A 26,284-nucleotide genomic window follows, 5' to 3' on the forward strand; every position below is an offset into this window, starting at 1 on the left:
GGCGTGTTGCTCTGTGAATGGAGCAGGCTGTGATGCACTGCTGCTGATCCACACTCAGTGTCTACAACTCTTCATACAGGTTAATCCTACGCAGGTGGTCACATACCTGTGGTTCTCTCACACCAGGGCAGACATGGGCCTATAGTTGGTTAGTTCTTCAGAGTCAGGAGTAGGTACAGTACTATATGTAGCATGTTAACATAGATTGGTTGATTGGATCTAAGATAAGCTGTTAGAGTTTCTCTGTAATGGTTCAGAATTTGTTTGTAAAGAAAGTTCAGTCACTGCTGCTCAGATTTACAGTAAAACAACTCTGGGCTCAATGCAATGACTCCTAGTCACCGAAATCAATTAGTGATAAATAATATGTTCTAGCAACATACAGTAAAGGGCTTTTCTATGAAGTGCTAAACTGTCCTTCATGCTATGCAGGATACACACCATTAGTTGGAACCACTGCCTTTCTAGTTTCGCTTCCTTACGTGATTTAAGCTGTGGATGTGAGTTCTACCACGAAGCCAACGTCCCCTGATTCACTGCCTCCTTCTTCTTCAGAGAGGCAACAGTGAAGCTGCAGCATCATCACCACCTACCTGTTCATGAGTAGAATGGAGACTGCTCTCCCCTGTGTATCTAATACACACTGTAGCTTTGTTCACTCAGATTTGTTTAATTACTGTATTACTTATTAGTCATACAGTGCCCTGTGCCCTGTAGCTCACTCAGGTTACTCTATATACAATACAATGAAGGCATTCTGCAGGAATGTACGGTAAAACCACACATGCATGTGTTGGTTGATTTTAGATGTTACCAGCACAAACAGATCGTCTCCTGGGTCTCACGTTTTTTGCATCGTAATTGCTTTGATGATTCTCAGTAGATCACGTACTTTGAATGAACAATCATAACAAAGGGTTTGATCCTGGGAACCTGACGCTACGATCCACAGTCCCTGTAATTATTATGTCTACAACGGAATGATGTGACAGGCTGGGAGTGAGACGAACAGGGACAAACGGGATGAGTGAGTCATTAACGGAAACAGACTCGTGGTGACACGGCTTCACTGTAAAGTAACAGAAAGACAGACAGCTGTTGCAGTGATAGAGTAGACGCAGACCACCAACCTCAGTAAAGTCTATCATGGCAGCTCCCTGCGAAGGGCCATGTATTAGCTTATCTGCAGGTTTGTATTCTACAGTCTGTTGGTTTTATCCAAAAAAAGACCCAGCACTAACCCTGAAAGCACTAAGAAATGGTTGAAGTTACAGTGCTTCTACAACGGTAGCAATCAGAAAGGTAATTTAGCCAAATTAATTGAAATTTGATAATTAATTAAATAATGTGAATGAATAGTATTAATAACATATTTGAAAGCTAAGCCATTAAAGGTGATGATTAGACTGAGGGCAGCGTGTGGTGTAGTGGGGAGCGCTCCTGCTCTGATTCCAGTGTGTTGAGTTTGCATGGGTTTCCTCTGGCTACTCCCCCCTCAGTCCGAAGACACCGGCTGACAGCTGGGCTGGGCTTCACCATGCTGCAGCCCTTATGAGGACTGAGCAGTGGAAGATGAGTGAGGCAATTATACGAAGTCTTTAAAGAGAACAGTCCAAACACGCATAGAGCTGGAGGAGCTGAACCACAGGCCAAACCTAGAGGCCTCCCCTCAGCTCTGCTCCTATTGTCAGTGTATAATCAATACAACACTTACACTCTGACCAACAGGAAAATCCTAGTCAATGCCCCATCGTGCTCCATCAGTCTGGTCAGAGCAATCAGAAGTCGTTTTCATCCCACTAGACACAGAATACTGACAAATGCATGCTGGCATCTCTAGGTTTACGCGTAGAAAGACGATGCCTGAAATCAGGGCTCCATCAGGCACAAATCCTCCCACACACGCTGCAACAGTACACACACACAAATAAACTGTGATGCATAGCATACGTGGGACACACACCACCCTCCGTAGAGCCGGGTGTTGTGGCTGGATTTCACAGCCAAGGGTTTCAGGAACAGAGGGATTGGGGGAACATCTGTGCCGCTGAACTGTCTGGTTGCAGGATTCAAAATATAGGTCAGAGCTGCAATTTATTACTGTGTCTTGTGCTTCTCTCTCTGACACACACACACACACACACACACACACACACACACACACACACACACACACGCTCCTTCCTCCCTGTAATGTGCCTCCTATGCTCCTACAATATGTACAGGGTGGAAATGAGGATGGAAGAAATGTTTTGTTTATGCTGCTGTGGTGACATCACTGGCTGTTTTGTATCTGCATGTATGTGCACATTCACCTGTGCAATTCATTCCACCTCACTGTACGCGTGCACACACTCACAAGCTGTGCTGAGATAACAGTAACAGCGGCAGCGGCATTGCTGCGGCTGCATGACAACACCGATTACCAGCAGCGAGGGTCCAATGGTCAGCGTGACAGTCAGTGGGCATGTGACTGTCGCCATAGTCAACACCTAATGCTGTCACAGCAAAGCAGAGATAACATGAATCTCCAACTGAGCTGTATGAGCATGAGCAGCTCATGCAGCTGCTGCAAATGGATTTCCTACAGTGACACTTGAAAAGTGAAAAGTTCCCCATCAAACCTCACTCAAAATCAGGTATCATTGGTCATTGTATTGACCAACCTGACTTATGTTTTTCTTCATTATTTAATGTTTTCTTAGTAATTTGTATAATAATTTTATTGTATGAAAAAAAGCATTTTACAGTATTTACCGATTGACTATTGATTGTTACCCTGAGTGATCATGTGGGTTTGGTTGTACATTTCTTTAGATTCTCCAAATTAAATTCCACATTTTCAAATTTCCTAAATTTGAAACAGTTGAGTGAGAAAGTAGAATTTATTTTCATAGAAAGTACTGCCCTAAAGTGATACTCTCACAAACACTCAGTAATGAAATGATGAATGGATAGAATACAAGGTCAATAAGACTGCTGGTTATTCTCGTTTGTTCCAATTCTGTAAACGCGTTTTCTTTTTCACACCTAAGGGGAACTCCTCAAAACTGGTGTAAACATCAATTCAAATATATGAGTGGATATGAGTTAGTTTGTTTTTGGTGTAAGGCTAAGGTCACTGATGATTTACTGATGATTGTCATCAACAGATTTTCTTTCATCAAATAGCCAATGCACATGACATACATAAATCCATACATTGATGCAGAAGGAGTGCTGTTTCATAATATTGGACCCTCGCTGGGCAGGACAGAGCAGCCATGCAAATGTGAAGCTACAGTGACTATTGTTCTGTGTAATTTATATCCAACAGTGTTCTCTGTCGGGTTGATTGAGGGACTCTCTGTAACAAACGTCCTAATTTAACCTCTCATGATTCTCATTGGTACAGATTCACAGCTCACGCTGTGCCTCCTTTGAGCCGTGGCCCTTTCCTTCCCTTTTTCTCATTGTCTAGTACACACAGTCCACCTGTCCTTCCCCCGGCGTCACCTCAAATGGAGGCCATATTTCCTCCTAATGCGGTAAACAAAACAAGACATTTTTCTCAGTTTTCTCTCCCCTCTCCTCACCCATCCTTCCTCTGTCTCTCCATCTCTCTTTGGTCTCTTTTTCTCATTCTGTCCTGCTCCCATGGAAACTGCTGGTCTTTCAAGTAAAATAAGGAGAGTTTGCTGGAGAGACTTGTGTTGTGATGTAATTGAGCAAACAGTTTCCAGGGCTGCCGTTTATGGTCATGACAGTGGTAGGCTGCTGACGCTCAGGCTTCCTCCTGTCTGACTGCGGCACACAGAGGCTTTCTGAGGTAAAGTGTGTGTTTGTGTTCATCAGAGGAATGAGAACTGCAAATGTTGCAATGCCTGTGTGCTTCAAATGCAACTTCTGCATCTACATAATTAAAGTGCAGAAAAATCCTGGATAATATATTTAAAGCAAATGAAGATCAATAGTATCAGAGGGTAAACTGCAGAGTATATTCAAAGACCCAAGAAAAAACACTGACAGCATAAATAAAAGATTTCAATAAGAATAATGTGAACTCGATCAATGAATGACGAAGAAAAAATAAATGGGTTTGCATTAACCAATTGCAGCCAAGGTACCGAGAAGCAGAGCAGACGCCCAGAAGGCCTGAGGCTGAAGCCAATATTTAGAATCTCCAGGACAGTCCAATAATCAAAGAATTAAAAGTACAGTATGGCAGAACAGAAAGGTCAGCAAACAAAGCAGGGACCATAGCAGTCAAAGACATGGAGCAGACGTGACTCCTCAAGCAACAAGCCAACGCTGAAAGATGAGCAGACAATCTGGCAAGTGAATGGAGGCGACAGGAGAACTTATATAAGAAAAAAACATCAAGTGTGATGAAGTTGAGTAAAGGTGACTGGAAATGGAACAGGATGTAAATATGCATCTTTTCAAAATAAAAGGCAAGAAAGTTAAACTCATTACAACCTAACGATGCCCACTTCAGCAAACATTAGCAACAGTGGAGAGGAAAAACTTCTTCTACCGTGGGAAACCTACAGCAGATCCGTTGTCTGGGGGTCATGAGTGTCAGGTTAAAGTGCTTAAGAAGTCTTTGTGTGCTAGTGTGTTTGAGTATTTGTTAATATTTAGTTCTGTATACTGCCATTGATTTTTTGAATCTTATTGCTACATTTATGTTCTTATTTATTGATTTATCTATTTATGGTAATTTCATATCCTTCATAAATACAGTTTGATACAAATAAAAAGAACTTTTGCAGCAGTAGACTCACTCATTGAATTGTCTTGCTTTTCGTTGAACTTCGAACCTTTGTGGCAAATGACTTATGTTGGTTAAGTTACTACAGTAACTTGAATACTGGAATACTGTAGCTGTAATATAAGTGATTAAAAATTACATTTTAATAAATACAATTACATATATTTTAAATAGAATCAATAGCATCTTTATTATATAATCAGTAAAACATGTATAGACAATACAGTATCTAGACAGAACTTTTTATTGAGCTATTCACTGTCGTGCTTAAAAAAATAAAAATAAAAAAGTTATTTAAAAGTTTGTGGGAGTAGGAATATGTAGACATTGCTTGGCTTAGACCTTTTATTTGTTTTGTTTGTCTTGTTTGAGTTATTTCTCTAAATCTAACACCAGCCAAGATTAGATTTTATTTTAACAAAAAAACCTTGCAATTCCCAGAGCCACAAGCAAAACCATCCTGTGTGTGCCAGAGTGGAAACCTGGCAGCAAAAGTAAAAGAAATAAGTAGCACCTACTAGTGTTCCAGGTTCAGCCATAGTAGAGACTTAAGAGAGGCACAGTTACCACAGAGCACCTGTGCTGAGATGGTTTGAACTGTGTGTTGTCAGACGGGTCTTATCAGCCCCCTGCTGTGTCTCCTTCTTGGTTCACGCTTGGTATATTGTATTGGCCTGTAGCAAGACAGGGGAACAAAAATGTCGTTACTTTTTAATGAATTCATCCCATTCTAAACATCTTAAACTCAGATGTCATCCGGTCTCTCCTACTCCTATTGTGTGTGTGTGTGTGTGTGTGTGTGTGTGTGTGTGTGTGTGTGTGTGTGTGTGTGTGTGTGTGTGTGTGTGTGTGTGTGTGTGAACTGAATTTAAGGAATATATAGGAAAATAATGCACTTTTATTTTTTTTTATCATAATTTATATTTTATTTTCCAACACAATTTTTTTAGTCTTTAAAGTAGGACTGACTGTGATCAGTGATGCAGCTTAGCCTTCTACACCAGAACCAGATGTTGCTACAAATGATTGCTAAAAAGTGAAGGATGGTTCTTTTCTCTATAACTATTTACACAGTTCCGCCTTTCATCTCTCCCTGTGCCTCTTTGTTGCATCTCCTCAGTGTCCTTCAGTAGGTTCGAATCTAGGTTCCAGTTCCAAAAATACATGATTCAAAGATTTAGTGAAGCAAATCACTAACCTCCATTGCCATGAGTTAAATATGAAGAAATAAAATGTTAATAAAGAACTATTCAACCAAATGTACGTACTGTAGCTCAGAAACTCTGACAGATGTGGCACGCTGGCTTTGTTTGCAAGCTTTAACACAACAAATACTGTTCAGGAAGTAGGAGGCTTCACCCTAACAGCCTATGTCTGATCAAAGTGACTGCAATGTTCCTGCAGCACCACTTCCACGTCATTTATGTTGCTCCTATGCCACATAGGTTCAACATCAATTTAAAATTTTATTCATATGATGTTGGTGAATCGAGCAGATGTATGTTTAATTCCAGCGCCTTTAGTATTTTGCGCAAGTGCAAGTGGCCAAGTATGTGTAATAAATCCACATTCCCAATATGACCATCAATGTGTACCCAAAGAACATAATGAATAAACACATACATATAATGTATTATTTATAAACTCAAATGCTTAAATGATCAAACACTCAATATTTAATCAAAGGCTTCTTCCACTGTCCAGGAGCCTGAACCTCAAGGAAGCCCACTGCAGCATCAGAGAGCTCAGTGTCACTGACTGAATCCAGGACCCACTGAAGTGCTGACATGGCTTCTGGGTTTCTATATGTAAATCTCTGAATGTAACCCTTCCTTTCTGCACTGAATCAATCAATGACTGGTAAAATGAAAATCAACGAGAGACAAAAGGAAATGCTTTGCTCTGCACAGAGGACAAATAGTCTACAAAGTAAAAAACAGCACTAAAGACAACAGATAATGGAGCAAAATGTATTCAAATGTCTCTCTGACGCTAATATGAGCCTCCAGCCGACGTAGGTAGAAAGGATAAAGTTTAGGACACCAGCAGAACCAGGCGCATTATTTCAACATCATGTGCTGCTGCTTGTTGGAACATCATGATAATCTAACATTAATATGTGTCAGTAGTCATGAGAAAAGATGCCAAGTACTTGCTGTGGAGTGAGAAGCTACAGTACAGTGAAGTAGAGAAGACTTGCTCCTTCTAGATTCACAACATCGCTGTTGTGATGATAATGACCTTCATGCTGTATGGAAGACACAGCGTTGTTTCCCCTAAGCAGAGATCACAGACAACACTACCGAGTTATGGATATGATAGTCCATAAACCCCCAGTCATTAAGAGCCACTATGAAGGGGGCCCTCTGAGGTTTGCCCTTTGACCCTGTCAGCAACTGCTTTCACAGCTTGGAGAAGAAGATTCAGATAGAAGTGACACAATGACTTGTTTTTGTTTTGTCCTGACTCGTCTCCTCCTCAGTCCCCCCCCCCACTCGGTCTCTTTAGTCTTTGGGGTCTCCTCTTTTATGCTTTATTTCAGTTTCTCCCTTGTGCTCTGTGTTTTTTCTCCTCCGTCTCGCCGTTCTCTTCTCCACTTCACTGTCCCCTCTGTTTGCCTCGCTCACTGCTTCCTCCTCCTCCTCCTCCTCCTCCTCCTCCTCCTCCTCCTCCTCCTCCTCACTTGTGGACTATAAAGTGGACGGCCTGATGATTCATCTCTATTTCTGCTGCCGGACTGTAGTGATCCTGATTTTACTGCTCCCCCCGATTCCAGCGTCTGTCTGTCCTCTGCAGCTCTGAATACTTACCAATCGATGCATCTAAATAACACAGATAACAGCCAGGATTGAAAACAATAACTAAGGCTTCATCTGGTCATTCGCTTTTTCTCTGCAGAGATTTTATGAGGTTTGAATACAGCCAGGATTTTACTGTGCTATTGATAAGCACTTGAGACTTGTATAGTGTAATGTTAGTCATTACAGTTGAGGGCAGTGTTTTGATTTGATCTGGCTCTGCTTGATGACGGTAGATCTACAGTGCAGCCATCCCATCCTAGATTTGGAGACAAGCTGGACCATGTTTCAATCCCATTGTCTGCTGTGGCGCCACAGCTCACTGTCACCCATTGCTTGCTTGAGGTTAAGGTTCCATATAACTCATGAAATAGAATCAGGCACTAACTGTATACATTTTGCTGCACTTACTATAACGTGCAACTCTGAATAGATTCAGAGGGAACATAGTTGCAAAGTCCAATAACATAATGAGCATTTAACAGGTTGAAACCATGACACCAAACCACACATATGGAAAACTGGCACACCCCTAAACTAGCAGAAATGATCATTACATCAATAGTGAACTTCTCACTAAAGATGTTTTTTTTCTGACAAAATATGTGATGTTATGTTACAACTTTAACTAGAGGTTTTTGGCCCAGTTTTAGTATTGAAGGAGTCAAACTAGGGTCTAAGGTTTTAGAGTCTGTCTCCTGACTTCACAGATTCAGATAACAGCTGTCACAAATGTCAGAATTTGAACATACAGATCAAGAACAACATGAAACTCGCAATTCAAATTCAACAGCTTTGATGAAATTACCTTTGAATCAGTCTAGAGTCTAATTGATTTTACATCAAGTATTGAGATCACCTCCCGGTTTTACCTAGTAATGACACCGGACTAAAAAGCTGTTGGTTATGATGAAACTTGTTGCTTTAACTTTGACTGGTCAAAGCTCCCAATCTAATCACAGTCTGGATTCTGCAGCCAAAGTTTACACATTCTAAGAATTTGAAGTATTTTAACTGCTTGAGAAAATTATCTGACCTTTACATTGTTAAGTAGAGTGAGGCCCTGCTTACAGTATGTCAGAAAACCTCCTGACTCCTGAGGTGATTATGTAAAATGTCATAACTTTCACCACAATGTCCTTTTTTCACCACAAACTTTAAACAAAACAGTTGTTACACATAGAAGAGGTCAAATGTCAACTTTATCATAAATGAACCAGCATGTACAGAAACTTAAGCACAGTATTAACACACTGCACTGTGCAGAGTGGACCTTACACTTTGAATTTATTTCAGTGAATATGCAAACTCAAAACAATTTAAGTTCAACTTCACAGTTTTTCAATCTCTTGTTTTGTCCTGTTGGATCTAGGATCTAGGAACTGCATCTGTTCTGTTATTGTTATCTGGACAGTGACACTGCTGCCCTCAGTAGGATAAGACACTGTCATTACTGTAAGTCATTACTGTAAGTGCAGCTGTGGCCCAGAGGACAGAGGAAATCATATTCCACTGAGTTCTTATTTATTCTGGTTTGCTTTTGTGACCTCTGTGACCCTTTTTGTTCCAACTCTTTCCCGTTTGTATTTACTAACTTGAAGCCTTGGACATACAGAAGTAAAAGTTAGTAAAAGTTAAAAGTTTAGTTTGCTCAATAAGTGAGAATTATGTAACAGAAAACAAACTTTAAACCCGAGAAGCAAAATCTGCTTAAAAAGCAAGAATCAGCACACAAACTAAGAAAGGCTAGTATTCAAGGTGGTATCAACAAATCAAAAAGGTCATGGATGGCAGGATGAATAGCAGGCGTCCTTAAGAACATGTCCAAGGCAAACAGATAATGATGTCATCGTGAATTTATTCTACCTAAACATGGAAAAACCTTTTAATATTGACATTCAGGCGTTATTAACCTTTAAATGGCCCGCTTGTTTGTGTGATGAAGACTACTACAACATGAAGACTACTGTACATGTAGCCACACTGTAGCCACAGTAGGTGGTTTACATCACTGTCAATGACTGTAAAATGTGCGTGTATGCACATATATACAGTATGTTCCTCTGATGACTGATGAAGCCTGGATGAAGAGGTAAACTAAATAAAAGCCTTAGGTTAGGGCGCTGTCGCCTCACAGCAAGAAGGTTCTGGGTTCGATTCCCGGAGGCGGCCCTGGTGCCTTTCTGTGTGGAGTTTGCACGTTCTCCCCGTGTTTGCGTGGGTTCTCTCCGGGTTCTCCGGCTTCCTCCCACAGTCCAAAGACGTGCATTAGGTTGATTGGACTCTCTCCATTGCCCGTAGGTGTGAGTGTGTGAGTGAATGGTTGTCTGTCTATGTGTTGCCCTGCGATGGACTGGCGACCCTCCAGGGTGTACCCTGCCTCCCGCCCGTAGCCAGCTGGGATAGGCTCCAGCACCCCGTGACCCCGCACTAGGGAGTAAGCGGTTAAGAAAATGGATGGATGGAAGTACAAAGGTAGAGTTATATCAAAAGTCCACGGTCACCTGTCGGTGTTCTGTCATCTCTGTTGGTGAAGGTTCTCAGTCAGGGGAAATTGTCTGCAGGCTGAGTCATGTCAACTGGACTTAAACAGAAGCCCCCTTCTGAAGAAGCCTCCTGGAGAGGGTAGAAGGTTTCTAGTAAACAGAAAACGTCCAGTTAAATGACTCAACATTCATACAAACATCTGGATCTGTTGTTATAGCGCAGTGTATAGTTGACACCCAGGTCTCCTCGGATTGAGGTGAAACAGCAAATTTTTTGCTACTGTATGGGTTTGAAATATGCAAATATTATACAAGATTCCAGTAATTTGATATTTTTATAATAAGTCCTACGTATGTCTTGAAGGATTGATGTCTGTCTCGGAAGTTCTGTTGTCTGACTGAGCAGTCTGTCAGCAGCAGCTCTGGTGTGTCACGTCCTCCATTAACCACTCAAATATTAAATACATAAATAGAACCCAAACCTCAGTTCATTTTAATCTGTCGTTCACAGCGACTGCAGGCGTTGCATTGATTCCCTCTTGTCCAGTGAGGATGCACGTTTACATACAGTAGAAACCAAACTAAATGTGTGGTCCTGCTTTCGCAGCCTCTGTGACGTTTCCACGGTGACGAGTAGTTTCCATTCAGCGGGTGGTGACGCATCAGAGGTGGATTACATGGCTAATGTTCAGTCAGATGTTAGGTTTCCGGTTCCTGCCTCATCACTGGGACGACAGCATGTCACAGAATGACGGCTTTCATCAGGTTGGACCTGATTCGCCTGATTATAGCTGAAGAAATGTAACATGCATCAAAGTGTGAAGACTAGGCTCCATATGTACAGAAAACGTCTGCCTGGTGGAGCACTGTGCTCCAGGACTGTCAGTCAGTTCCTCTTTATTCGTCACCAGGCCACACCTCTGCATTCACGCAGTCCGTCCTGCTCAGCTGCTCTGTACCGTCACAGTCACACACACCATCTTAGCTCCTACCTCTGCTGTCTGTGTCTGCACACACCTTTACTCCCCAACTGACCCTGTGTTTTGCTTCCTGCTCTGGACTCCTCATTCTGACCTCACATCAGCTTCACCCTGCTTGGCACTGCTTCTGCTATTCTATTTACTGTTCACCACTTCTGCTCTCTATCTGCTTTTCTGGGTCTTATTTGAATTTCCCATTATTCTCATAACTACCGTATATAGTCAATATGTGCTAATAATCCCAACAACAGAAACGGTCAATCAGTGCCACAGTAATTATATAATATAAATATATTATAATAAGACACACTTGTAATTAACAATGACTCATCCTCAGTGAAAACTTTAGTCACGGTTCTGATAGCATATTTGGGAGCAATCTGATTATTCACCTTTTTACTGTCTGTAAATTACTCCACTGCTTCTGCTTTCAACAAATTCAACAGGCAAAGGGAGGATGAACTGATGCCGTTCATAATTATGAGACTATATAAAATGAATGAATGCAGGTCCATACTCACTGAGCAGACACACATGCTTCTAATTAGATTGGGAAATGTTCTACTCACTTCACACATAAGACACAACTAAACAAGAGCAAACCGCTCCTCTGTTTGTGGTATTAGACTCAACAACGGCCCTTAAAGTGTATGTGTAAGCGCTTCACAAAGTGAGTGTCAGTACTCTGAGCTAAAGTTCTGTAGCTTTGATTCATGACACTACTTTTCTGCACACGTGCAGTTTACACAATATTCCATGTGGAGCCAGTTTTTATGCTTCATCTGTTGACAGTGTGTTTTTGATACTTACAGATTAAACCCTAACCACCATACAATTATTCCAAAAATCTCTGAAGTAGACTTAAGTGATTGTGATTTCTAAATACCATCGGCTAATGGTGACTTTGTTTTCATAGTGACAAATTTTTTGTATCAAATCTAGATGAACTGGACTCAGGGTGGGCAAACAGAACACGGGTTAGTAGGTTGGAAGAAGACTTCGAGCTTAGAGATCGAAGGTAGAGGGAGGAACACGACTATGGGAGAGGTGAGATAGTTCAGCAGTGACCTTAAACCTGAAGGAGCCTTCTGAATAGCAATTTAAATCGTCTTCAAGAAGGAAAAAGCAGGTCACAATGCCGCTGTTAGTAGATAACTCAATCTCAGAAGATTTTATTAAAGCAAAGGCAGCAGATGCAAACGTTGACTCTCTACTCCCTCAGTGGTTGTGATGCGCTTCAGCTTTTCTCAGACGTTCAGGCCATGTCTCCAAACGGTTCCCTTCTCTGCCCCGTATCTGTCTGACCATGCTGTTGAATCAGCAGCAAATACTGTCAAATATATCCAGGAGAATAATTTAACGTCCACACGTGGTCAGACTGAAGGGGCCAGGACACATTTTATAACATTTGAGTCTGTCAATTGTGTCTTAGTCGCAGGTTGTGGTGGTTTAATCTCCAATAATTTATTCTCTTCCTAAAACAGAACACTCCCTGAACTGATTAATAACTTTAAGGTAAGGTGGTGTCTTACCACATAGCATTCTGGGAACATTTCCTCATATGGCATGAGTGACATTAAATGAATACACACACCCACACCTGAACCCACACCTGAACTTGGCTGAAGAACATTTTTTGTCATAAACATGAAATCACTTGGCAGGAAAAACAAATATACAAAACCTACATGACCTGATGAGATTCTATAGAGAGGACTGAGGTGGCAGCTTGACAAAATGGCAGCAGATCTCTGAGCAGACAAAAATAAATCATGGTGTGGACCACGGAGGGACCAGGCAGAGCAGGATGTTGGCAGGTAAAAGCAGTCGATGCTGTCACTGCAAAGACGGCTGACGAAACATGAGGTGAAACCCTGAGGAGGAAATGAGACACAGGTGAAGTTGGTTAGTACAGTACGTGAGTAAAGCTAGAAACTGGAAAGACCTTTCAAAAAAAAATATATATATATAATTGATTAATTTCTAATCCAGTCCTGTGATTTATTTTCTGCCCCATCCCCCTCCAACACACACACACACACACACACACACACACACACACACACACACACACACACACACACACACACACACACACACACACACACACACACACACACACACACACCAGCTCGAGTCCTGCCGGACCATGTATCATGAACCTTCACTTCTTCTCAATTGCCTGAACTCTCTCACCTTCCTTCAGCACATCTTTTTCACTCATTTCCTTCATTGCTCTCACTGTTCATCCCTATGGACCATCCAGAAATAGCAGCCCAGGGAAATGTGGGTCATCTGCTGTGTGTGTGTTGGGGGGCTTCGAAACACAGAGGAGGGCTCTGTGATTTCAAAATACTACACCTCAAATTTTGAGAAGGTGCAACACTTGTCAGACAAAGCCCTGATTGTGAAGTCTGCATGCGACACATCCTGCAGGTTTTTCATTCAAATGTATGTCACCTTGTCCTCCTCAGAGGAATGTTTTTATGCTTTTTACAGTCCCTCTGGAAACTGTTTTTGGCTTCGTTGTGATGTAAAAAGTCTTATTACACTGCAGCTAAACACTGTCAAGTATGGTACAATGTTACAAGGTCATTTTGCGACGCAGCATAGGTTAAATAGTTTAATGACATTTATATAATAGTGTAATAAATCTAATTTAACTGGACACGTTTACAAAGACACGCAGGAATCGTATGCATTAGTTGCGGTAATTGTAACATTGATTATTTTTACATTTTATTACATCTTCAGTTCTTTAGAATTCTATGTGTGGACTGTCTGTAAGGAGAACTTCATTGGTTCTAAGAGATCAGACCACATGTCCCATCATGCAGCATCGGTTATGAGTGAAGCATAGAAGTGATTTGAACAAATGTTACTTTCCAGGTTGTTGTCATCTTCATCTGGGGCCTAGTTATTTTTGTAATGGAAGTGGGATAAAAGATTAGTACAGTGCTGAGTCAAGTACATTTGTTTATATTGCCCTTTAATTCATTAATGGAAGACATTGAAAACAGGTTTAGCTGCTGCTACGCTACAGGTGGAATGAGGTTGCTAACGATCCACTTTGATGCTTTGCAGGCTAAAGAACATTGAACCTGAAGGTCTCAGTACGATGTCTGTGAAAACAAATGTATGTTATTTAAAGTTGGACTCCTTCCCCCATTTTCATGTGAAGCTGTTACTGAGTTAATTATTTGAAACTGATTTTGATGTGAGGGTGGAGCAGTTGTTTGAATCATAATTGGCATAATGAATTAAACAACCCTTTGCATGGCAAACTATGACATGAACCACTTCCTCCTGGCTGCTCTGTACTTTGTAACGCGTGGCAGCAACTTTCACATAGTCTGTCATTTGATGGGACTCAGAGGCCCTGAGGACAAACAGTAACACTTAAGTGGTCTGCTGATAGGTAATTCATCATCAAGGCCCCTAGACTTTAGATCACCTTAGAAGATAAATGTGCATCATCACTTTAAACTGAAACACAATTATTCTTTCATGGAGAGACACCTAAAAACGACCTTTAGCCCCGGGGACATTCCTTTTAAAGATGTTGGCTACTTTATGAATCACAACAAGCCTTACACTGACAAGTACAGTACATGTATTTCTCTTATCATTTCCTTGCTGTTCTTCCCAGGTTTCAAATGTCCTGTGTGTTCCAAGTCTGTGGCATCCAGTGAAATGGAAGTCCACTTCATCATGTGTCTAAGCAAACCTCGCCTCTCCTATAATGGTAAGCAACACCTTTGTCTGTTCACGCTATGAAACCTTTTCTTTATTTGCCAGGAGACTCGTCTTGTTGTCGGCTGTGCTTGTAAACGTAAACAGATTTCGGCACAGGCCTTTAAAGATTAATATACTTTCCAATATTGTGCTCCAGTTCATGCTGCTATTCTGGTTTATAGATATGATAAATATATTCAATTTATTTTTTCCTCAATTTTATTATTAGATTTTATTTCATCACCTCTTGCATTCTCTTCATTCTGAGCCGGAGCACAAGATGAAGATGTGCCACCTTAAACAACAGTAGCCTACAATAATGCTAATAATGATGTGCTAATGATATACAAACATCAGGCTCTGTCACATCAGGCCTAAACATAATTCATGTCTGTTACTGTTTCATCACACATATGCTGACAATGTGTTATTGTCACACACAATTATTGTGATGATGAAAAACTGAACACACACTTCTAAACCAAAAGCTTTATTTATTCAGTTCACATGAGTTTTATAAAAAAAATAGTTTGTCATTGACAGAACAAAAAAACAAATTTAATCATGAAAAACAATAGAAAGACATTTATTTCAGTGACCTATAGTCTGGTGCTGTGTCAACATTAATTAATGTTTGTCTAAATATGTCAAACAGAGTATAACAATTTTATAACTAATAATTATTTATCTTGTATAATATGGTGAAAAGTTTACAAGCCAACTCCCTGCACTCTAATGCGTACACAGTAACCTACTGTAGAGCGTGACCTATAGTACGCTGCCCCTGGTGGTTGAAAACCCCCACTGCAGGTTAACAAGAGCGTGAGCATGAGGGGGGTCAAACTGAGAGACAAAGCTCGGCAATTATGCTCATGAGCTGTGGGTCATGACCCAAAGGACAGGATTCAGACTACGAGTAGAGCAGAGCAGAGTAGAGTACAGCAGAGCAGAGCAGAACAGAGTAGAGCAGAGCAGAGCAGAGCAGAGCAGAGCAGAGCAGAGCAGAGCAGAGTAGAGCAGAGCAGAGCAGAGTAGAGTAGAGCAGAGCAGAGTAGAGCAGAGCAAAGTATAGCAGAGCAGAGTAGAGCAGAGCAGATTAGAGTAGAGTAGAGTAGAGCAGAGTAGAGTAGAGCAGAGTAGAGCAGAGCAGAGTAGAGCAGAGCAAAGTATAGCAGAGCAGAGTAGAGCAGAGCAGATTAGAGTAGAGTAGAGTAGAATAGAGTAGAGTAGAGCAGAGTAGAGCAGAGCAGAGCAGAGCAGAGCAGAGTAGAGCAGAGCAGAGCAGAGTAGAGTAGAGCAGAGCAGAGCAGAGTAGAGTAGAGCAGAGCAGAGTAGAGCAGAGCAAAGTATAGCAGAGCAGAGTAGAGCAGAGCAGATTAGAGTAGAGTAGAGTAGAATAGAGTAGAGTAGAGCAGAGTAGAGCAGAGTAGAGTAGAGTAGAGCAGAGTAGAGTAGAGCAGAGCAGAGTAGAGCAGAGCAGAGTAAAGTAGAGCAGAGCAGAGCAGAGCAGAACTGCTGCTCTCGCTGTCGAGCGGAGCCAGTTGAGGTGGCTGCACCATCTGTTTTGGATGCTTCCTCTCTGGGGGCTTTTTTTCCCGGACAAGTCCCACTGGAGCGAGTCTCTCTGTGGCACAAGATGCATAAATAAATAACAAGGTGTTTTCAAAACCACACAGTCGAAGCCACGTTCTGTTTCGTTTGACTTATGTGTAGGCGCTCTACAAGTAAAATTGAAGACCTTCCACATCCACATGCACATGTGTGGACCAGGCCGCCTCCTTCTATTGCTCTCATTGCTCTCTGGTCCATTGTGCTCATTGCTGTTGCTTTGGTCAGCATTGGTCCTTGTCAGACTCACTCAAATGCCTATGCTTGATCATTCTTTTTTGTTTCTAATTCATCAACTCTGAGGAAAATGTGCTCACTTGCCATTTAATCTTTCCACCCACTAACAGGTGCCAACACAAAACATAATCAGTTGCATTCACACGGCCTGGATTTTAACAAATCCCTCCAATCTCGCACTTATCAGGGAGATTCTCACACATGTTAAAGCTTTTTTGAACAGTTACCCCACACTTGACACGACCTCTGTTGCTCTGCCTGCTCTCTGTAGCCAGTGTCTGCCCGTTGGACTCTTTTAGAGAAAGTGTGTCAGTGTTTCAGGAAATGAAACGTGAGCTTTGTGGTTGTAGCCCCTTTACATTTTTGATTGAGCATCATCATCGTGGACGAAAAATAGCAGGATGCGTGTTTGTTTTCTATGATCATGAACGTCATGGCCTCTCACTCGCTGCAGGGAATCCTTCTGCCAACCTAACTCAGACGGCAGAAAGTCAGTCTGAGTCTGACATGGAGTCTCAGAGGTTCCTATTTACACAACTCACCATTTAAAGTCCTGACATGTTCAGGATTCCAGTGCATGAAAGGAGCTATAGAGACGATGAACACAACCTGACTGGTTGTACGGAAATAATGCAGCATTAGAGCTTCTTGTTTGGTGGATCTTTAACTTTATGCATCAGAATGTCGGACATGTACACATGTCTATTGATCGCTTGTGTGTTAGCACGTCAGCTCATCCCCAGGGTCTCTGTGCTGCCTTACTGCCTTGCTACTGCTACTGCCACCTGTGATTTGCTAACTATTGACTATAATACTACTACTAATAATAATAACTTAAGGTTTAGTCATGTTTGATGCCACAAATTCTGCCTTTATTAAAAAACATACGTTATATGAATACTGTATATATTGTATGTTTGATATTCAGATACCTCACACTTTTAATTGCTCTTTTAATTATGTCTGTCAGGCCATTTCACATTATTTAATATGCAAATGTCATCGTTTTAAACATGATCACACAACTAATAGGACCTGTATAATCAATTTGAAGCCAGTAACAGGTCTATTTAATAAGCCTTCATGCTTATTATCACACTGTCTCCATAGTGACATAATAATACTGTCCACCTTCCAGTCTGTAGAGTTTAATTATGGCCTGGCTGCTGCTCCTGTTGTTTTGGATACAACAAACATGTCAAACAGGCCCTAGCAACATGCCGACTGACTGCTAGACACAGGTTTGTCTGATCTGGAGCCTGAAGGTCATCCTGCCGGAGAGTGCTGCTGATGATAATGATGACATAATGGCGCAGATATCATGTAAAGTTGTTAGGAGGAGGAAGAAGAGGGAAGCAATTTTATAGCTCTAAAAATAGCGGTCAACAAGGCCAGAGCAGTAAAAGGGAATGTAAGTTTCAAGTCGCGCAGCTAAATTCAAACTGAGGGGAGAGAAGATTGGATAACAGAGGCAGAGAGGCGAGAGTGAAACTGTCTCAGGAAAGATGGAATCCAAAGTGATGGAGCACCCTGATGGCCGATAACAGATGAGCGGAGCGAGGGTAACAGGAGGAGGTTTTCTGTATACGGCTGTGTCTGTCCCATCACTCTTTATTTCCACCAAATGACTCGCTCCTCTGTCCCTCAGCCAGTAATCCCTCAGTAATTGTGACATCCTTTCTCTCTCTCTCTCTCTCTCTCTCTCTCTCTCTCTCTCTCTCTCTCTCTCTCTCTCTCTCTCTCTCTCTCTTTTCTGTTCTCTTGGGTTGATGAGACCCACTAAACCGGATGAACCGTGGCTTATCTCATTTCACAACAAGCTTGGGTGTCGATCGTCACTCACCTGGGCCCATGTCTGCTGCACGTAAGCACATCTGTTAGCTCGGCCTTTGTGACCGTAAAGGTTGGCACAAGGATGCTACTGACTTTGTGGGACTTTAGTGTAATAGTCATTTCCCCCAAATAACTAAAATCTCTTATCTTGTAATCTATGTTTGCTGAACATTGGAATGCTTTAGTATTATATCCCATCTAGCTAGTTTTTAATTAATAAGCACTCACAACAAGAAGGTCCTGGGTTTAATTGCCTGTCTGTGTGGCGTTTGCCTGTTCTCCTCATGACTGACATGAATGGCTTTTCTTTGAGCACTCTGTTTTCCTCCCACAGTCCAAAGACACGCAGTCAGGCTGATTGGGGAGTTTAAATTGTGTGCAGTGAGTGGTTGTCTGGGTCGGGTGTGGCCCTGTGACGGACTGGCGACCCGTCCAGAGATTGGCTCCAGCTTGGCCTCAGCACAAGGACAGCAACAGATGGAAAAGGCTGTTTGCCATCCAGTCAACTGATACTTTCCCTTTTATTTAACCATAAAGTTCCATATAAAAAAATGCCACTAGTCACTATTTATATTCATGTTTGTGTAACAACAAGTGTCTAGTCTTAAATATGCCTATATAATGACTGCTCTATCCTTCATCTACTGTACTGTAGTAAATCTTGTTCAGACCCTTGAGCCAGCCGGACTGTTGACCTGGAGAAATGGACCATAAAAGGCTCAGATCAACAAAGTGACAGGCTGCTCCAACCTCTGTTCTGATTGGGTAAAAGTCAATTATCTCTTTATTGCTGCCAGGTTGTTCAAGTCTTTTGGGTCACAGATGCCACATATAGAAAATTGAGGAAAATGTTACATACTGTAGCTTTAAGGTACAAACAGTATGTTTACTAGGGACTGAGAATCAAAGTACAAACTTACAAACTGTAGTTCAGTTTCCAATCTAATCTAAATCTAACTAAACATGTGACTCTGTTTCTGTACTGTACCGGTTCTGTTACTGTCTGTAACAGGTTGGGCGACATACCACTGTATCTTTTCTGGGCTTTGACTTTGTAGAGCTATATTAATTCTTCTCCCACTAAATATAGCCCCTCACACAGAGAGTGATATTGGGCCACATGAGGGGGGTCATGAGCCCGGGCGGCGGAGTGGAGGCACATGAAGCAGGAGTGCAGGGGAAGAGAGAGGTAATGAAAAGCCCAGTTTGGCTCTGGCAGCGCAGGTCACTGGAGGACAAAGAGTTTAGTGCTGTGATTCAGACCAGCTCCTAATGGTGGTGAAGGTTAAGTACGACCTGTCTGAGCTTAGCTTAGTCATATATCACAACCAACAGTGCTGATAATAAGCACTAAGTGTTCTGTTAAGCTCGTCTTGGCTCTGTGTCAGTGACAACCATTCTTTTTGTTTGTAGATATACAAAAGCACTGGATTGTCTTGAGGTTAGGTCCTGACATACAGTATGTGTTCACTTGACTCTGTAATGAACTGAATAGATTTACTGAGACAGTATATACTGTATACATACATTTATACACACACACACACACACACACACACACACACACACACACACACACACACACACACACACACACACACACACACACACACACACACACACACCAAAAACTCCAAACACCTATAAACAAAACATCAGGAGCTCACAGAACTGGAGAGCAATAAAACAATATCTTTCACCTTCTTCCATTAAGTGGTACAGATTAGAAGTAAAAGCCCAGTCCCCCAGAAACAAAGCAAAAGGTTCAAGTAGTTTATATCCAGATCCTTAGGTTCCATAAATTCTTCACATAATTTGCTCTTTACATAAATATGCCCATTGAGCAAAAATAATCAATACATAGAGATTAGCTTCACTAGACTTCGTAAAAAAAATTGAAATGAAATTACATGGATCTTGGTGGTCAGATATGTCAGCAGCTTAATCGGGAGGGGGTTGGATGTCTGTGAGGGGTAACTGCACAGAAGCATGTGCACAATCCAACAATAGTGTTAGAAAAATCTGTATCAAGTGAGTCAGGTTGTTACTCGTTGAGAGAAGCTTTTATTTACTCAGATCAAATTCAGAAAAGAATTTAACAAAGTACATGGATGAAATGTTTTCTATGTTTACGTTCTTTACAATACTGTATACAGATTATATATATTCAGCAATTCCATACATACATATAGTCTGATTCTAGTGTAGTACAGTATGTTACAACCTTCGGTACTGCAATGACCTAGTTTCAGCTCTGGGAAACCAGATTTCAGGTCACGTGCTGGGTTATACTATAGCTACAGGATCATGAAAAGCTTTATAAATGAACAGTGGAATCTGAGTCAGCTGTGAAATCTGCTAGAAACACGTTATCCACAATGACGGGTTACGCACCCCTGTCTCATCCAGTTAAAAGCCCTTCTACTGCATTTTGAACCGGCTGCGTTTGTTTGAGGGCGGAGGCAGGAGGGTGATGAGTTCAGGTATTAATGTAGATGATCACGAGGACGAAAGCCTGGGTCATTCCACACACTTGCTCCAATTAAATGGAAAAAGGGTGTCTGTTAAAAAGACACGATAACGTTTTTTGGCATCTTATTGTTTCCTTATCAGATGTGCTTGTCAAGGAAATCTAAACATGAAGAGAAGGGTCAATCAGAACTATGTGTCCGGTTCAAGCTGGAAGTAAAAGCTGGAGACAAGTGCCACAATGAGCAACAGAGGTTCTGAGGTTCTTGACATGTGTGTCTTATTCCATGTCACAATCCAAACCACTCTCCTCTTTGGTTCCGTCCATCTGTCCTTGAATGTTAACTGTCTTGCATCATCGTTGTTCTCTGGATGCAGTGTGACTTATAGTTACTGTATTGTTTTCTACCCAAATGGTTTCATACCTATTTTTTTTCCTTTGGCTCATTTCACAGATGAAAAAATGCTTGCATTGCATTGTTCTGCGACTGTCCTCTATATTACCTAATGAACTCAGCCTGTTCTCTGCAAAACTGTCAAATCTTTCAACGCTTATTAACATTTTTTAGAGACTAATTACTACAATGAAATAAAATGCATGTGCTCTAGTATTGCACTGTAAACAGATAGTTTAGTGATGCCTGAATCTCTTGAATGGCAAAAGTTGAAAACATAAATCATTTTTACTTTTCTAAGAAGCAGTCTGGTTCTAAATCCTCTTGTCATTATACGTATACAGACCAAGAAGCATTACATTATTGACTTGTTTTGTAGATGACACAGGTTTCTGTTATGATCTTGGAATGTTCAATAACACAGCTTAGTGTAAATGTGAACCATCTCCTCATGACCCAATGGTTCCATATTAGTGGAAGACCAACACAGACTGTTTTGAGTGAGCTTGAGGAGGTATCCACTGGAGCAGACACTGGGTTTGGGAGGCAGGAGAATACAAGGCAGAAAGAGCCAACAAGCGCCAACAATCACCTTCACCCGAAACAGGAGGGAAAATACTCCTAAACCACGTGATCTAGTGATCTGCATGAGGACAGGATGGGGCTTAAATACTAAGCCTAAGAGGCAGAGTACAGGTGATGGCAATCAACCTGTGTGAAGGGATGAAAGCACGGAAATGAGCCTTTCAAACTGAACAAATAAGCAGATAACTTGTGACGTCTGCTACCTGCTACGGGCGATTTAATATTCACGTTTTGCAGCGCTTTCGACACAATAACGATCCCTTATTCATTACTTCAAATATGTGGATGGAAGTAAAAATATTCTGCGGTAACTTTTCATATGATGAACTCACTAATGTGTGTGTGTGTGTGTGTGTGTGTGTGTGTGTGTGTGTGTGTGTGTGTGTGTGTGTGTGTGTGTGGTGTTTGTGTGTGCGCGTGTGTGTGCGTGCGTGCGTGCCCGGATGCATGTGTGTATGTGCGTGTGCGTGTGTGTGTGTGTGTGTGTGTGTGTGTGTGTGTGTGTGTGTGTGTGTGTGTGTGCGTGTGTGTGTGTGTGCGTGCGTGTGCGTGCGTGCCCGCATGCATGTGTATGTGTGGTGTTTGTGTGTGTGTGTGTGTGTGCGTGTGCGTGCGTGCGTGCCCGCATGCATGTGTGTGTGTGTACGTGTGTGTTTGTGTCTGTGTGCGTGTGTGTGCATGTGCGTGCGTGCGTGCCCGGATGCATGTGTTTGTGTGCGTGTGTGTGTGTGTGTGCGTGTGTGTGTGCATGTGCGTGTGTGTGTGTGTGTGTGTGTGTCATCACAGATGATGTGTTGGCGAGGGATGCCGGTGAGTGTGTGATCTGTCTAGAGGAGCTGCAGCAGGGGGACACCATAGCCAGACTGCCGTGCCTCTGCATCTACCACAAAAGGTGACACGCACCTACACACACGCCGCCGCCTCTTACTGTATGTTCTGTAATGTTGCACATTAACTTACAGTACTCCAATGGCCCACACTACCGCTTGACTGTCATTTAGAGCTTCTTTGTGTTACAGCACTGCCTCATAAAGGTGCCAGGAGAATATATAGCTGTTGTATTAATGGCGGCACATGATTATCTGTAGTTTAAAAAATAAAAGCAGACTAGAGAGTTTCTTTAATGCACAAATGAGTGGGTTTATATAAAAACCAGCCACAGACTATGATCCTAGTAAGCATCATGTATGCCAGCAGCTCTGCTGCCTCCTAAAACCTGCTTGTGCAGCAAGAACAATGCCCCTCTATGTTCAGTCTCTCCCAGAGCAGAGGCTCCCTGTCTTGTGTTTGAGTTGCATTCCTTTACAAAAACATGTTGTTCTAATTACGTGATGCATGTCCTACTTAAACATAAGAATCATAAGAAAATTAAAATAATAAAATAAATACCCATGTGAGCCGTTCATTCAGACACTGAACATGGGAGTGTTCTGTGATGCTGCTGTTCTTCTTTAATCTCTCATTTATGCTGGACAGTACTTTGCATATGATCTGCTGGTGTGGGACTATGTGGATGCCTTCCAACTTGATGACGTCTTACCTCAGCAATAGTCTTTAATCCATTATTGTGTGTTATCTTCGGTGCCTGTGTGTTTGCAGCTGTATAGACTCGTGGTTTGAGATTAATCGGTCCTGCCCAGAACATCCCTCCGACTGACCGACCATAAGGCCCATAATGAAATCTTCTCTAGGTGGGTACTGTATATTTATCAACATTTAAAGCTATGTAATGTGTAAATCAGTCCACATTTATACATGTGTGAATGTTTTTTCAACAATGCAATAGATGCTGTATATACTATAATAAATTAAATATGTGGTGATGACTAAAAAGCATGTTTTCTTCTCTGTCTCTGCTTTACGCCTTCTGATATTTGTCTCCAGGACATCGTACAGTCCATCCATGGACTTCCTACATCTGGACACAGACTCAACCAAATCTGATGAAACAATCAAAGAGATCATCAAATATGTATCCTGACGGAATCCATCGTCCTAACCGAGACACAAATTATTCCTCATCAACTGAACCAAAAAAGTGAAACCACTGTACATTTTACAGGCACGTCCCAAGCCCACTGATTATACATCTGCTGAAGAGCCTGGTTACACAGTCCTTCCTTTTTCCCTCCTCCCATGTGTGCAGCCTAGCAGAGTCCTTTCATCAGGCCTCGACTCACCCTCCAGCTCAGCCATGGTCACTTGTGTCCTTGTCTTGGTGAGATCCTCGCAGGTTTCCAGGAGTTGGCCTTCTATCTTGTATCTGGATCCATGCCTGTCTGTTGTTCGTGTCCAGCCCTCCCAAGGCCTTAACAAGGGAGAGGAAGGGGACTGAAGGACGAAGAAGAGGACAAGGGTGAAGATAAGGCAGGATGAGACAAATGGAGAAGTGTTGAGTCATAGCGGCTGGAGAAAGACTTGTACAATGCTCGGTGAGCCTCTCATCTCATCACCGGCCTCTGACTCCGTGATGTCCTCTCATAGCAGACGTGTCCTGGAGTGCTTCTTTCTCATACTGGCTCAGTTCCACATGCTTGTCAATTTGAATCATAGAAATGAAGTCAAAGGCCTCCAAAATGCTTCTTAGATCTGGTTTGCGCACACTTGGGCAGACAGAAAGGGACAAAGGGTGGAAAAAAACCTTGCATAGTAGCCTGTGTTGTATGTACAGAATGAGGGGTGGGCTTATCGGGGGACTTGGGGGTGGAGAGGCTTAGTTTTAGTACACTTGGTTGTGCTTAGGAGGGAGGAAAGGGTCAGCAATATAGTTTACGCTCCTACTGTATAATGTGCGTTTGGGATGCTCCAGTGTCGGGTTTCACCTGATATGTGTGTGTAAACTATGTGTTTGTGTGTGTGACTATGTGTGTGTAAGTGAAGGGAGAGCCTGGAACAGTGAACATAGCTTTTGAAGAAGCCCAGTGTGTGTGTGTGTTTCTGTCAGTCTAGGGATGTGGCTGGAACAGTGCGTGTCTGTGTATTGAAATGTTTACAGTTGATCCTGTGTGTGTGTGTGTGTGTGTGTGTGTGTGTGTGTGTGTGTGTGTGTGTGTGTGTGTGTGTGTGTGTGTGTGTGTGTGTGTTGCAGTCCTCCCTTTACTTTGCTGATGTTTACAGCTACAGAGAAGCAACATTGCATATTGTAAATTACACATGTAACCTCTCTATCTGTTCGTTATTTTTAGACCTGCCAGATTTTCATGCGATCATAACTTTTAATTTTATTTAAGAGGCTCAAGTTGAAGAGTGTGTGTGTGTGTGTGTGTGTGTGTGTGTGTGTGTGTGTGTGTGTGTGTGTGTGTGTGTGTGTGTCCATGCATATGACTGTTTGCGCATGTGCGTGATTCATGCTACTGTCGGTTCCCCACGCTGTGTTTCTTCTAGAGTAGGTCTGCAGGACTGTGACTGGAGATATGAGCCACTCAGACCTAAAAAAGGACTTTGTAGTCCCACTGTGGATCCACTAAATGGGGCTTATTTAATTATTTGTTCATATTTAACAATATTTGTTTAATATTCCAATAATGTGGGGAGTTACTCACACTTCAGAATGCAAAGAGGTGATGGATGAAGACTACTTCAACTCAACATAAAAACAAATTGCAATTACAATGCTATTGTAAACAAATGGTGGAATAAATTGTGCTAGATGACAGACTCTATGTGGAGCTTCTTTTGTGGCCTGCATACAAACACAATGAGGTTTAACACTTTGAGGTCACTTTGAAGTCAGCATACAGACACATGGGGTATACTGTACCTGTAAAGTAACAGGGCAGAAAGAAAACAGTCCCCTTTAACCAACTCCCACTCTGACATCGTGCTCCACAAGATATTTTCGGATGGAAATGTGATGCATATAAGAATAAACACTGACAAGCTCAAACATGAAACAGGAGCCAAAAATCCATCACAGACACAAGACGAGCTGCTTTTCATGTCAGTGTCTCTCTGAGGATTTTTTTCTATAAACATTTAGCTACTATTGTATATCAGCTCCTATTAGACAACAAACAAAGCAGATCTAGTCACAACAACATGAAATGATGGTCTAGCTTTTACTACCCCAGTTGCTGTTTTGCTGATGTAAATTGGTGTTGGAGTTACAGCTACGACGCTCCGATCCTAGGGTTTGTGCTGAACTCCTTTTTGGTTTTAGTAGGCAAAGCTTTAGTGTAAAAATACTGTAGGATCACAAATAAGGACTGCAGCGCTCAAATATATGCTTTGTTCGAAAGAAAAATATTCAGCCTAATACATAGTTTGGTTGCCTTAGTAATACAGAGCATGTTAGGCTCTGTATTACCAAGAAGGTATGTTCTTTTAAATTGGACAAATGCACCACCTCTTCCAGGTTTGTGTGGTTTGTCTTTTATAAATGCAGTCTTTGTAAACACTATGTTTA

The 26,284-nt window shown here is 41.9% G+C and overlaps 1 protein-coding gene across 2 annotated transcripts in view; it reads left to right on the plus strand.

Moving 5' to 3' along the window:
- The window catches only part of znrf1 (zinc and ring finger 1), a 31,122-nt gene extending 5,588 nt beyond the window's left edge, over positions 1-25,534 (plus strand). Inside the window, exons 2-5 of one of the 2 annotated variants that reach the window (XM_029153361.3) lie at positions 14,667-14,762; positions 22,666-22,771; positions 23,479-23,574; positions 23,764-25,534. In XM_029153361.3, the coding sequence (XP_029009194.1) occupies positions 14,667-14,762; positions 22,666-22,771; positions 23,479-23,536 (260 nt within the window). In that variant the 3' untranslated portion in view covers positions 23,537-23,574; positions 23,764-25,534. The remainder of the gene's footprint in view (positions 1-14,666; positions 14,763-22,665; positions 22,772-23,478; positions 23,575-23,763) is intronic. The other variant, XM_029153360.3, reaches the window with a different exon arrangement.
- The last annotated feature ends 750 nt before the right edge of the window (positions 25,535-26,284 follow it).

Source organism: Betta splendens, chromosome 6, assembly GCF_900634795.4.
Source record: "Betta splendens chromosome 6, fBetSpl5.4, whole genome shotgun sequence".
In the NCBI taxonomy this organism is placed as follows: Eukaryota; Metazoa; Chordata; class Actinopteri; order Anabantiformes; family Osphronemidae; genus Betta; species Betta splendens.